Source organism: Chiloscyllium plagiosum, unplaced genomic scaffold (assembly GCF_037043375.1).
Source record: "Chiloscyllium plagiosum isolate Xiang-an unplaced genomic scaffold, Cpla_swu_hap1 HiC_scaffold_42, whole genome shotgun sequence".
Taxonomy (NCBI): domain Eukaryota; kingdom Metazoa; phylum Chordata; class Chondrichthyes; order Orectolobiformes; family Hemiscylliidae; genus Chiloscyllium; species Chiloscyllium plagiosum.
The window spans coordinates 31854389-31868607 of record NW_028270180.1 but is presented as its reverse complement, the minus strand read 5'-3'; the positions used below and the strand labels follow the sequence as shown (position 1 = coordinate 31868607).

Here is a 14219-nt window from a genome sequence, read left to right as displayed (position 1 = left end):
TGAACTGTTAAAATTGACGATTTTAATTTATAGGTGGAAAAATTTAAAAAGTACTTGAAATTTAAAATCAGTACAATCTTGTTGGTGAAATTCACTGTTGCTTAATGTTGGTTACATTTATGGATTCCATTTGCCTCTTTTCTGTTACTGAAATAAGTTTTTGGAAGTGGCACATTATTGATAAATTAAAAGGATTGTCTTCTTGAACTCTTTTATATGCTTAACATCAGACCAGAGAAAAAGCTCAAGTGAAACTTGTGTTCTACTTTGATTTCCAAGATAATTTAATAAATGGTGTCAGCGGGAATCTGAGTAGTCTAATTGTCCCTAAGTACGTTGGTGAATAGGAATGTGAAAATGATTTCTTGTACTGTGCAGATCCATGGGAGGAGCAGGATCTTTACAGATTTGACTCCTTAAAATTTGCTAATAAAATTTACAACATGGATACAGTAAATAGAAAGATAATTGTAAATGGTTTGTTGTTGAATATTACTAAGGGTTGTGCAATTTTTGAAAATAAAAGATTGAATTAATAAAATATTTTCATTTACTTTGATAGATGTCGATGAATGTCAAGCTATTCCAGGAAGCTGTAGTGGAGGAAATTGTATAAATACCGTAGGCTCCTTTGAATGCAAATGCCCAGCTGGACATAGATTTAGTGAAGTGACTCAAAAATGTGAAGGTAAGACAAAAATATATTAGAGATCAGTGCACAACAAATATTTTAAAAATCATTGATTTTGATTTTATTGACTGTAGACGTTTGCATTCCGGAATTGTTGTAGTCTGTTTGCCGAGCTGGGAATTTGTGTTGCAGACATTTCGTCCCCTGTCTAGGTGACATCCTCAGTGCTTGGGAGCCTCCTGTGAAGCGCTTCTGAGATGTTTCCTCCGACATTTATAGTGGTTTGAATCTGCCGCTTCCGGTTGTCAGTTCCAGCTGTCCGCTGCAGTGGTCGGTATATTGTATCCAGGTCGATGTGCTTATTGATTGAATCTGTGGATGAGTGCCATGCCTCTAGGAATTCTTCTATTGATTGAATCTGTGGATGAGTTCCATGCCTCTAGGAATTCCCTGGCTGTCCTCTGTTTGGCTTGTCCTATAATAGCATTGTTGTCCCAGTCGAATTCATGTTGCTTGTCATCTGCGTGTGTGGCTACTAAGGATAGTTGGTCGTGTCGTTTCGTGGCTAGTTGGTGTTCATGGATGCGGATCGTTAGCTGTCTTCCTGTTTGTCCTATGTAGTGTTTTGTGCAGTCCTTGCATGGGATTCTGGAATTTTATATATACTTAACAACAAAAACAAATCACTCAATAAATAATTCTATCTTCATTGTTTTTAGAATTTGTGTGAAAATTAAAAATCATAACAAAGATGTACTCATTAAATAAGATGTATCCTAGAATGTAAATATAGTTGATAACATTTGTTTTTATGGTTGTTTCCACACACCTTGTCATGTCAGTGCTCTACTGGAAGTGAGGCAGTATTTTGAAATTAGTAAATCTGTCTTTGCCACAGCTATGAATCATCTCTACTGCAGCTGTGAATTTACTGTTAAATTCTCACATAGTTTATATTTCTTATTAAAATAGGTTTGCTGCATCCTAAATTTCTATAGAAACTATGAAGCAGAACATTTGGTCTATTTAGTCAATGTTGTGTTTACCCTGATAAGCCCACCCTGTTGCCACATCCCTTTCCTCACCTTTTCTTCAAATCACTCATCTAATTTATTAATATTGGATTAGTCTCTCTTTTAGTCACGAGCTCCAACAGTGAATTTCACAGCCTTATGGCTACTCATAAAAAAAGGTTTCTCCTCTCCCGTCTAAAATATCATGTATGTAATCGTCAATTTATGTCCTCCTGTAATTGAGCTTTGAATTACTCATCATAATTTATTTCTACTTGGTCTTGATTCACCAGTAAATCTCAACATTTATAGTTCACTCGACATTAAACTCAGTATTCCATTAAATTTTTATATGGCTTTTTAAAAATATAACATGAGAGTGCTGTTGCACATCAATGAACACATGGACCTTGACACAAAGTAGATACAGTTCCAATGGCAAAGAAACCTTGATGACTGGGTATGCTGCAAGCCTTCATCTGCTGTCAGAATTGTAAATATCACATGAATGTCATCTGCCTGAATCAGTAATGAGCCCTTGATTTTCATTGAGCTTTGTCTCATTCTTCCCGTTTAACCTTGCTATCATGGCTGGCCATGCCAGGAACTGAGATTTCCTGATAGCATTGCTCTCAGGATTAATGGAATACTCAAGCCTCTCCACAGCAAGGCAGAAATCCATGGAGTGGAAAAAAATGTCTCACACAAGACGTCTATGTGGAGGACTTCAAAGCCTCCATGCACACAACACAAACTCTGCAGGATTAGGCGGGTAGTGACATGAACACAGTTGTGAGATCTGGAAGTTTACAAGTTTGAACCGATGTGTAAGTGGTGAAGTTTGATTCAGTCATTTCACTCTTGGAATAAGAACAGGAGAGCATTTTGGCAACTGCCTTCACAGCTGAGCAACCCTCTTCTACAGCATTTAAAGGATGTTTGGTCAGGTACATCAATAGGAAAGGTTGAGAGAGATATAGCCAAATACAGGCAAATGGGACTAGTTTAGTTTGGGAAACTTGGTCTCCATGGATGAGTTGAACCGAAGGGCCAGTTACCATGCCGTATGACTCTATCCATAGCTCTTACCCCACATGAGGAATGGGCTAGAAATGGTGCCCTAAAACTAGTCTATTCCATCACCCACCTGGTTAGAAAACCATGCATCTACCTGCAGCCTGAAAATCAAAGTCAAACTCAATCTTGGAACATGGAATGTAAGGAAAAATCATGGATAATGAACAAAACAATCACCTGGAATGAAGTACTGTCCTTATTACCTGTGAACTCAGCCACTTCATCATTGATATTGCTGCCCTGCAGGACACGTGAAAAGAAGACAAAGGGCAGCTGACAGAAGAAGGTGGTCGTTATACCTCTTGGAAAAGAAAACCTGAGGATCAATCCAGGGCAAGTGAAATTAGAATTAAGAGTGAACTCATCAACTGAATCTCATAGCTTCCTATTGGTAACAACTTACCAAGAACCAAGCCAATGATTTTGAGTGCCTATGCCCCACCCCTTAATGACATACATGAATCCAAATAAAGCTTGTACTCCATCCTGGACACCATGCTCACCAGCATCCCTCAGGAAGATAAACTATCCTCCTTGGATGCCAAGGTTGGAGAGGACTCCCGAAACTGGAAAGGAAGGAGTCAGGAATTGCAACTCCAATGTGATTCTCCTGCTCATCAAATGTGAGGAATGCCAACTGGTCATCACCAACACACAATTCCGCAAAATGTTAAGCTCAAGACTTCTTGGTGGCATCCATGATCAAACCACTGGCACCTGCTCGATTGCGTAATCATTCAATTCCAAGATCAAAAATAAATTCTCATTACCAAAGGGATGACTAGTGTAGGTGATTTTTGGACAGACTACCGGTTCATCCACTGCCCTATGTCCATCATATGCCACCAGAAACAGCTGAAAATGAAGAGAAAATTCAGAAAAAAGCAGATGATCAAACTTTGAACAATGTCTTCACCAAATTCTCCAAGTTCATTTTAACGGAGTGGAGGAAATCTGAAAAGAGCTGAAAACAGCCATCATGTCATTATAATGAACAAACCATTGGCTATAAGATGAGGAAACACCAAGACTGGTTTGACAAATGACCACACCATCCAAGACCTCATCAATAAGAAGAGGATAGTTCTCCTTACCTTGCAAAATGACATCACCAACGAGTTAAAGAGGAGAACTCTTCAAACAACAAAGGCTGAGTCATAGAATCAAGAAACAATGGCAGACTCAGAAAGCTAAGGAGTTGCAACTGCTTGCCAACAGTCATGATACCTGGCTGCTTCAATGCTACCAAGGCAAAATACAAACCTTTGGTCTCAAGCTGGTGTAGAGTAACCTTTTTGAGAGATAGAGAAAAAAGCAAATTATGACAGCAAGCGCACCTCAAAGAACTCTTACGATCTACAGTTAAAATGTATTTGAATCCTCCAACGTCCCATCAAAGATGAAGAATAGAAAAGCCTCAGAGGCCCCCAATAGTCAGCATGAAATTAAGGAGCAAATATATAGGGAGATTGTAAATAGCTGTAACAGCAACAGGGTTGCCATAAATAATTTTAACTTTCCAAACAGACTGGGACTACCATGGTGTTAAGGGCTCGGATAGGCTTGAATTAGTTAAGGTCAAAAAAGTAATGAGGGAGAGAATAGGGCCTCTAAAGATCAAACGGGCCATCTATGTGCAGAGCTGCAGTGAAGGAATGAAATCCTAAACAAATTTTTCTTGTTAGTATTTACCATGGAGAAAGATGTGGAAGTTAGGGAACTTGGTGATGTCTTGAAAAGTGTCCACATTACAGAAGAGATGGTGCTGGAGGTCTTAAAACGCATACACGTACACAAATCCTGTGACCTGATCAAGTGTATCCCAGGATATTGCAGGCAGCTGGGAAAAAAAATGCAGGGCATCTAGTGGAGATATTTGTATTATTGACCATCAAGAGCGAGGTGCCAGAAGACTGGAGGGTGGCTAACATTGTGTCATTATTTAAGAACGGCTGCAAGGAATGAAAGGCGATGAGCCTAATGTCAGTGTAAGTAAGTTGTTGGAGGGGATTCTGCGAGACAAGATCCACATACATTTAGAAAGGCAGGGACCAATTAGGGATTGTCAGCATAGTTTTGTGTGAAGGTAATCAGTCTCACAAATTGGATTGAACGTTTTGAAGAGTTGACCAAGAAGATAAATGAGGACACTGCAGTAGATACTGTTTATATGGACTTTAACAAGGCTTTCGACAAGGTTCATCATAGTAGACTTGTTAGCAACGTTATATCACATGGGATTCAGGGAGACTTTGGATACAAAATTGGCTTGATGATAGGAGACAGAGAGTGGGCGGTAGGGGTTGTTCTGACTGGAGGCCTACGACCAGCAGTGTGCCGCAAGGACTGGAACTGGGCCCACTGTTGTTCATTATTTATACAAATGATTTGGATAAGAAAATAGGAGGTGTGGTTAGTAAGTTTGTGGATGACACCAAAATGGGTGATATGGTGGCCAGTGAAGGTTACCTAAGAGTACAACGGGATGTTGATCAACTGGGCCAGTGTGCTGAGGAATGACTGATGGAATTTAATTTAGTTAAGTGTGAGGTGTTGCATTTTTGGAAGACATACCAAGGCAGGACTCTCACTGTTAATAATAGGGCCCTGAGGTGTGTTGTCAAACAGAGACCTAACGGTGTGGGTACATACTTCCTTGAAAGTTGCATCACAGGTAGATTGGATGATGAAGAAGGTATTTGGAACCTTTGCTTTCATTGGCCAGGGCATTGAGTACAGGAGTTGGATGTCATATTACGTTGTGCAAGACATTGATAAGTCCACATTTGGAGAACTACACGCAATTTTGGGTGCCCTGCTAAAGGGTGGAAAAAAAGATACACAAGGTTGTTACTGAGATTGGAAGGTTTGAGTTATAAGGAGAGGCTGGATAGGCTGGGACTTTTCGCTTTTGCCCGAAACTTTGATTTTACTGCTCCTCTGATGCTGCCTGAACTGCTATGCTTTTCCAGCGCCACTAATCCAGAATCTGGTTTCCAGCATCTGCAGTCATTGTTTTTACCTGGGACTTTTCATCCTGGAGCATAGGAGGCTGAGGAGTGACCTTATAGAGGATTATAAAATCATGAGGGACATAGATAAAGTGAATAGCCAAGATCTTTTTCCTAGGGCGGGGGAGTCCAAAATCAGAGGGCATAGGTTATTGGGGAGAGGGGAAAGATTTAAAAAGGGACCTGAGATGCAACTTTTTACACAAGGATGCTGTCTATATGGAACAAGCTGCCAGAGGAAGTGGCAGAGACAGGTACCATTACAACAGCTAAAAGACACTTCAACAAGTACATGGATAGGATAAGTTTTAGAGGGACATGGGCCAAACTTGTTCACTTTAGGAAACCTGGTCAGCATGGATGAGTCAGGCTGAAGGGCCTGTTTCTGTGTTATATGACTGTCTGACTCTAAATGGATTGGATTCTAGTGAAGATTTTCAAACTTGGAGGTGCAGGTCTAACCTGTCTTCTCCATCAACTGTTCTTGAAAATTTGGGACAAGGAAGAAATTCCTGCCAATATCTGGGACGCTATCACCATCTTCAAGACAGGAGGTGAAGTAGACTATGGGAATTATTGAGGAATCTCCCTACTCTCCATCAGTGGGAAGATTGTCACCTTGAATCCTTGCCAAGTGCCCTGTCTCAGTTTCTGAAAAAATCCTCCCAGAAACCTAGTGTGGCTTCTGACCAAACCATGGAAGTATGGACATGATTTTCACAGCTTGACAATTACAAGATAAATACCAGGAACAACACCAACTAATCTATGGCCTTCATCAATCTGACCATAGCTTTTGACTGAATCAATTGAGAAGTGCTAAGTAAGACCTTGTCAAAGGCTGGCTGTCTGGAGATATTTATCAACAAATTCTACCTCCTCCACGACAAGATGTTGTTAACAGTCCTCACCAATAGTATTGTGACAGAAACCTTTGAAGTCAAGACAGGAGTCAAGCAGAGATGCATCATTGCCACGTACCCTTTTCTCCATCTTCATTGCCGCCAGTCTTCATCTTGTCAACAGCAAGTTTCCTAATAGAATTGGCAGTATCTGCAAGATTGATGAAAAAAAAGGGCACTGATATAGCTTGTGGAACTTAAGTATGTGGATGATAATATGATCATTGTTCTCTTGCAAGAGACTCTTCATACTTTACTTAACGCCTTTGCGGGAGCACACAGATGGATTGGTCTGAGCCTCAAGTAGGCTTGAGTCCTCTATCAACCCATCCTAGGGCATTTCTGACCTATTCCTCCATTAAGATCAACAAGGAGATCTTCTCAAAGATGGAACATTTCCCTTACCTAGATAGCCATTTCTCATCTAAGGTTAAAATCAATGCGGAGATCCAAAACTGCATCTAATCTGTCAGCGAGAGTCTTCAATGACTGTGCCATCCATACTGAAATTAAGATCCTTGTGTCTAAGGTAGCATCCTTTGGATACTTCTGTGTGGCTCCTAAACTTGGACTGCGTGTGGATGACACCTCAGTACCCTTGCGAAGTTTGAGATAGATTTTCTACATCAGTTGGGAGAACAGGCATATTAACATCAGTGTCCTTGGACGATCCAATGGGTCCATTGTCAAGGCCAAATCATCTGAAACCAACCCCACTGGGTCAACCATGTGCTTAGGATGTCTGGTTTCTGACTACCAAAGAAAATTCTCTTGACCCAGGTAAGAAACACACTCGAATGGAAAGAAGACAAAGGAAGCATTTCAAAGACTCCGTGAATGTTTCCTTCAACAAATGCAACATGAAGAAGGGCCTGTGCCCGAAACGTCGAATCTCCTGTTCCCTGGATGCTGCCTGACCTGCTGTGCTGTTCCAGCAATAAAGTTTCAACTTTGATCTCCAGCATCTGCAGACCTCACTTTCTCCCCCAGCACATGGGAGACTCTTGTTCAAAAGAAGCTGACTTGGAGGAGCTTCCTTTATGAAGGAACACTATTCTTCAAGAGCACTTGTCAACAAGAGGAGCTACAGAAATTGAATTTGAGAAAAGAATACCATCTTCATTGCTGCCAGTCTTCACCTTGTCAACAGCAAGTTTCCCAGTGGTATGGGCAGTGTTTGCAAGATTGATAAAAGCTTCTCATCCTTGATCAACTGAAATGCTAAAGTCTAATTCCACCTCTTGGAAACACCTGCCAAATGTGTGATCAGAGATGTGGCTCTTGATTCAGGCTTATCAGCCACGCAAGGACTCAAAGAATCCACAACTAGTGATATGGCATGTCCTATGCGGACAATCGTACCAGTTAGTGAATGATTTTCAACAATGATGTGAGCTAAGTGCTGCCTTCAAAGTCTTGTATTTCTGATTTCCTTAAAATACCTATTATTTATCATCAACCAACTCCCCATCCTCCCTCCCATTCAGAGCATAATAATTTCATCATGTGCCACATCAGCTTTACTGACACTGAATTTCATATTTTTCACTTTTCATTCAGTTTTGTGCTCAAAATTATTTAGATTAGATTCCTGATAGCATGGAAACAGGCCATTTGGCCCAGCAGATCTACATGACCCTCCAAAGAGTAAATCACCCAGACCCATTCCCCTACCCTATATTTACCCCTGACTAATGCACCTAACACTGTGGGCAATTTAGCATGACCAATTCACTTGACCTGCACATCTTTGGATTGTACGAGGAAACTGGAGCACCCAGAGAAAACCAGAGGAAGCATATACTATGTTGGATTTTTTTTTTTAATGTGGGTACTCTTTAGTCCTCCATCTAAATCATTGCTGTGTTTGGTGAATAGTTGCAGTCGACCAACCCAATTGCAACAATTCAGAAAAACTGCCTTTAACTTCAGCTCTATACTTCACCCCTTCTTAAAAGCATTAAATCCTAATTTGTGTCACTTGCTCTATTTTATATTCTTAATGGTTTCCAATTGCTCTAAAATTATTTTGCATGACTACTGGTCAAAAAAGGCACTGCAAATAATTTTAAAAATATTTTACTGTGTAATGTGTCAAATGTTTCTATGAGGACAAAGTTGCAGTAAATGTGGGGGATGTGGAATTGCAATGCATTCAGGCAGGAACTGTGGACCATAAATTGGGAACAGATATTCTCAGAATTGCACAACAGAAAAATTGAGGTTGCTTAGAGAGCACTAGCTGCGAGTGCTGGATAGGTTTATCCCACTGAGGCAAGGAAGGCATGGCAGGGTGAAGGAACCTTGGATGACAAGGGATGTGGAACGTCTAGTCAAGAGGAAGAAGGAAGCTTACTTAAGGTTGAGGAAGCAAGGATCAGACAAGGCTCAAGAGCGTTACAAGGTAGCCAATAAGAAACTGAAGAATGGACTTAGGAGAGCTAGAAGGGGGCATGAAAAAGCCTTGGTGGATCAGATTAAGGAAAACCCCAATGCATTCTATACTTATATGATGAACAAGAAGATGGCCAGAGCGAAGGTAAGGCCAATCAGGGATAGCAGAGGGAATTTGTGCCTGAAGTCGGAGGAGGTAGGGGAAGTCCTTAAAGAATACTTTGCTTCAGTATTCACTACTTAGAGGGACATTAATGGTTATGAGGACAGTGTGAAACAGGCTGATATGCTTGGACAGGTTGATGTTAAAAAAAAGAGGATGTGTGGAAATTTTGAAATATTAAATGAAGATAGATAGGCCCCCTGGGCCAGATGGGATATACCCAAGGTTTCTACAGGAAGTGAATTTAGAGATTGCTGTGCCTTTGGCGATGATCTTTGTGTCCTCACTATCCATTGGAAAAGTACCAGATCATTGGAGGGTGGCAAATGTTCAAGAACGGGAATAGGGCTAACCCTGGCAATTACAGACCAGTCAGTCTTATGTTGGTGGTGGACAAATTATTAGAGAGAATTTGGATAGACAGGATTTATGATTATTTGGAAAAGCGTAGCTTGATTAGAGAGAGTCATCAATGCTTTGTGAGCGGCAGGTCATGCCTCACAAGCCTTACTGAATTTTTTGCGGATATGACAGAACACATTGATGCAGTTAGAGCAGTAGATGTGGTGTATATGGATTTTAGCAAGGTGTTTGACAATGTTCCCATGGTAGGTTCATTCAGAAAGTAAGGAGACAATGGGATACAGGGAAATTTAGCTGTGTGGATACAGAATTGGCTGACCCATTGAAGACACAGAGTGGTAGTAGATGGGAAGTATTCAGCCTGGAGCTCGGTGACCAGTGGTGTTCCACAGGGATCTGTTCTGGGAGCTCTGCGCTTTGCGATTTTTATACATGACTTGGATGAGGGTGTGGAAGAGTGGGCTAGTAAGTTTGCTGATGACACGAATGTTGGTGGAGATGTGGATAGTGAGGAGGGCAGTTGTAGATTGCAACGGGACATTGACAGGATGCAGAACTGGGCTGAGAAGTGGCAGATAGAATTCAACCTGGAAAAGTGTGAAAGTTGAATTTGAATGCAGATTACAGGTTTAAAGGTAAGATTTTTGGCAGTGTGGAGGAACAGGGGGCTCTTGGGATCCACATCCGTAGATCCCTTAGAGTTGCCACCCAACTTGATAGGGTTGTTAAGAAGGTGTATAGTGTGATGGCTTTCAATAGGAGGGGGAATTGAGCTTTAGAGCCGTGAGGTTGTGGTGCAGCTCTATAGAGTCCTGGTGAGACCACACTTGGAATATTGTATTCAGTTCTGGTCGCCTCATTACAGGAAATATGTGGAAGCTTTGAGAGGGTGCAGACGAGATTTACCAAGATGGTTCAGGTTGAGGCCTGGAAATAAGACCTGTGGGTGCAATGCGCTAAAAATGGCCCAAAAACGGGAAATGAATGCCATCCGACAGAGTGCCACCCGCAAACAGCTGCACTTCCTGCATGAATGCCTAAGAAAATAGATACTACCTAAATGTCTTAAATACAAACCTCCTCTTAACACCCTGCTAGCTAAAAGTATAGCAGAGCGAAACGGCTGCAGAATGCTTACAGAAATGATTAATGACCTCAACCTGAGCTACAAATCTTCTCAAAACTCGCTATTTACCAGGATGCTGCTTGAACTGGAGAGCAAGTCTTATGAAAAAATATTGAGCAAGCTAGGGCTTTTCTCATTGGAGCCATGAAGGATGAGAGGTAACATTGATAGAGGTATATAAGATGTGAGGCATAGATGGAATGGATGGCCAGAGACTTTTTCCCCAGGGTGGAAATGGCTATCATTAGGGGGCATAATTTTAAGGTAATTGGAGGAACGTTTTGGAGAGATGTCAGAGGTAGGTTCTTTACACAGAGAGTGGTGGGTGTGTGGAATGCACTTCCAGCAGTCATAGTAGAGTCAGATACATTAGAGACATTTAAGCAACCCTTGGATAGGCACATGTGGGGTGTGTAGGTTAGTTTGATCTCAGAGTAAGTTTTGGGGTATTTTCTTTGTGTTTAAATGTTTAATAATTCTCTCAGTGAAGGTTCTAAGACATCCCCTACTCGAACTAATAAAAAATTATCCATGAAATGTTGGACGACCTTCTTGAACTGCTGCAGTTCATTTGGTGCAGGTATACACACACAATGCTGTTAGGGAGAGAGTTCCAGGATTTTCATACAATTACAGTGGAGGAACTGGACTTTGTTTCCAAGTTAGGATGGTGGGAGTCTTTGGATAGGAGCTTGTAGATTGTGGTTTTCCTATGTATCTATTGCCCTTGTCCTGCTTGGTGGTACTGCTTTTGGTTTAGAAGGTGTTGTCTAATGTTATGAAGGTGTTGGTGTGTACTGTACCTTTAAAAGTTGGCAAGGACTGACTAAAAGCACAGAATGTGCTGAACAATTTAAGAAATGTAACATTTGGTTGCAGCAAATAGCTGGAGTTGCGTTGCTATGGAACAAAAACCAATTCCAATTCGGCCAATCAGTTTAAATTATACCCCAGATACCAAGATCCATTCGAATTTGAATTTTACTACTTGGGATGACATCAAACCAATGAAATGATGTCATGTTTTGGGGTATAAAACCAGACATTTTGAACAGTTGGGGGAGAACTGCAAAGAGCACCAACGAATACAAACTGCTCGCTGAATAGCTCTCTGAAAGGTACCTGTCCATAAAAAAGTTGTGCAGCAGAAGACCAAAGATAAGATGACCCAGGAAAATAGAGAGGAAAATCTGTAAAGAAGAATTGACAGCTGGCTGGTTTTTGAAATGTCTTTTTTTTTGTAAATCGTATTTGGGGTTTTTTAATCAGACAAGTATTGTAGAGTGGGAGGTAAACAATAGGTTTAAGAGAAAGGGGTTGGAAATAGTTTTTATTTTAATGTTCTCTGTTGGACTTTAAAGTAAAAATTAACATTTTTGTTCTTTTTGGTGACATCTGGAATTGTTCTTTGCCTCTCGAAAATTTAACTGTAGTGGCGGAAGGTGAGCTTCTCTGTGTGTTGGGTTGAAATTAGCAGAGGGGTTTACCCTGTGTCATAACAGTTGTTATGAAGATGTAGGTGTGTACTGTATCTTTGAGAGGGAGGAAGCTAGCAAGGACTGACTGAAAGCATAGAGTGTGCTGAACAATTTAAAAATGTAACATTTGGTTGAAACAAATAGCTGGCATTGCACTGCCATGGAACAAAAACAAATTCAAATTTGATTGGATTTTGGTATCTGGGACATAATTTAAACTGATTGGCCAAATTTGAATTGGTTTTGAATATATTGACATTAGGTTTTCTAGTGCTTTTTAAGGAATGCTCAGTCAAATGCTGCCTTGATGTCAGAGGCAGTGAATCTCAAATTCCCTCCATGTAGTTCAGCGTTTTTCTCCTCATTTGGAGTCAGTGAGCAGTAAATTAGTTAGCAAGTGTTACTTGATACCACTGTTAATAATAGGTGGAAGGAGATGAGGGTGAGGGTGATAGGCCGGAGAGGGGGTGGCGGCGGAGAGGTTGGGAAGAAGATTGCAGGTCAAGAGGGCGGTGCTGAAACCGGGGGTTGGGACTGAGATAAGGTGGGGGGAGGGGAAATGAGGAAGCTGGAGATATCTATATTCATCCCGTGTGGTTAGAGGGTTCCTAGGCGGAAGATGAGGCGCTCTTCCTCCAGGCGTAGTGTGGTCAGGGTTCACACGACGCCTGGAGGAGGCCATGTCTTTGGCGGAGTGGGAGGGGGAGTTAAAGTGTTCAGCCACGGGACGGTTGGGTTGGTTTGTGCGGGTGTCCCAGAGGTGTTCCCTGAAACATTCTGCAAGTAGGCGGCCTGTCTCCCCAATGTAGAGCTGAAAATGTGTTGCTGGAAAAACGCAGCAGGTCAGGCAGCATCCAGGGAACAGGAGAATCGACGTTTCGGGCATAAGCCCTTTCCTCATTCCTGAAGAAGGGCTTATGCCCGAAACGTCGATTCTCCTGTTCCCTGGATGCTGCCTGACCTGCTGCGCTTTTCCAGCAACACATTTTCAGCTCTGATCTCCAGCATCTGCAGACCTCACTTTCTCCCCAATGTAGAGGAGACCGTATCGGGTGCAACGGATACAGTAAATGATGTGTGTGGAGATGCAAGTGATTTGCGACGGATATGGAAGGATCCATTGCAAGAGGCCTTGGAGGGAGGTGTAGGCGCAAGTTTTGCACTTCTTGCGGTTGCAGGGGAAGGTGCTGGGAGTGGAGGTTGGGTTGGTGGGGGGTGTGGACCTGACGGAGTCGTGGAGGGAGTGGTCTCTCTGGAATGCTGATAGGGGTGGGGAGGGAAATATATCCCTGGTGGTGGGGTCTGTTTGGAGGTGGCAGAAATGATGGAGGATGATACGATGTATCCGGAGGTTGGTGGGGTGGAAGGTGGGGACCAGTCCCAACCCCCGGATTCAGCACCGCCCTCTTGACTTGCAATCTTCTTGCCGACCTCTCCGCCCCCACCCCCTCTCCGGCCTATCACCCTCACCTCCTTCCACCTATCGTATTCCCAGCGCCCCTCCCCCCTACCTTTTATCTCAGCCTGCCTGGCACACCAGCCTCATTCCTGAAGAAGGGCTTATGCCCGAAACGTCGATTCTCCTGCTCCTCGAATGCTGCCTAGCCTGCTGTGTTTTTCCAACATCACATTTTTCAATTCTGGTCTCCAGCATCTGCAGTCCTCACTTTCTCCCAGCACTTAATAATGCCTCCATAACTTCCCTAATGATTGAAAGTAGACAAATAGGGTGGTAATTGACTGAGGTGGATTTATACTGTTTTTTGAGTAAAGGACATTGGGCAGATTTCCATATTGCCAGATAGCTGCCAATGTTGTAGCTGTACTGGATCAGCTTGGTTTAAGTGCAGCATGTTCAGGAGTGCAAGTCTTCAATGCTATTACTGGAATATTATTAGGACCCATAGATCCAATTACTCCAACTGTTTCTGGATTATACTGGCATTTGCGATGCTTGGGCTGCCCAGAGGAGGCCAAGATGGCACTTCTGGCTGAAGATTGTGCTTCAGATTGTTTTCTTGTATTGATGTGTTATCATGGTGCAATGATAACCTTTCTCTC

The 14219-nt window shown here is 42.1% G+C and overlaps 1 protein-coding gene across 1 annotated transcript in view; it reads left to right on the top strand.

The window, feature by feature from the left end:
- LOC122542423 (fibrillin-1-like) overlaps window positions 1-14219 on the top strand; it is a 610102-nt gene that overhangs the window by 116427 nt on the left and 479456 nt on the right. The window contains exon 7 of the mRNA XM_087981979.1: window positions 563-688. Coding sequence (XP_087838105.1) covers window positions 563-688 — 126 coding nt within the window. The remainder of the gene's footprint in view (window positions 1-562; window positions 689-14219) is intronic.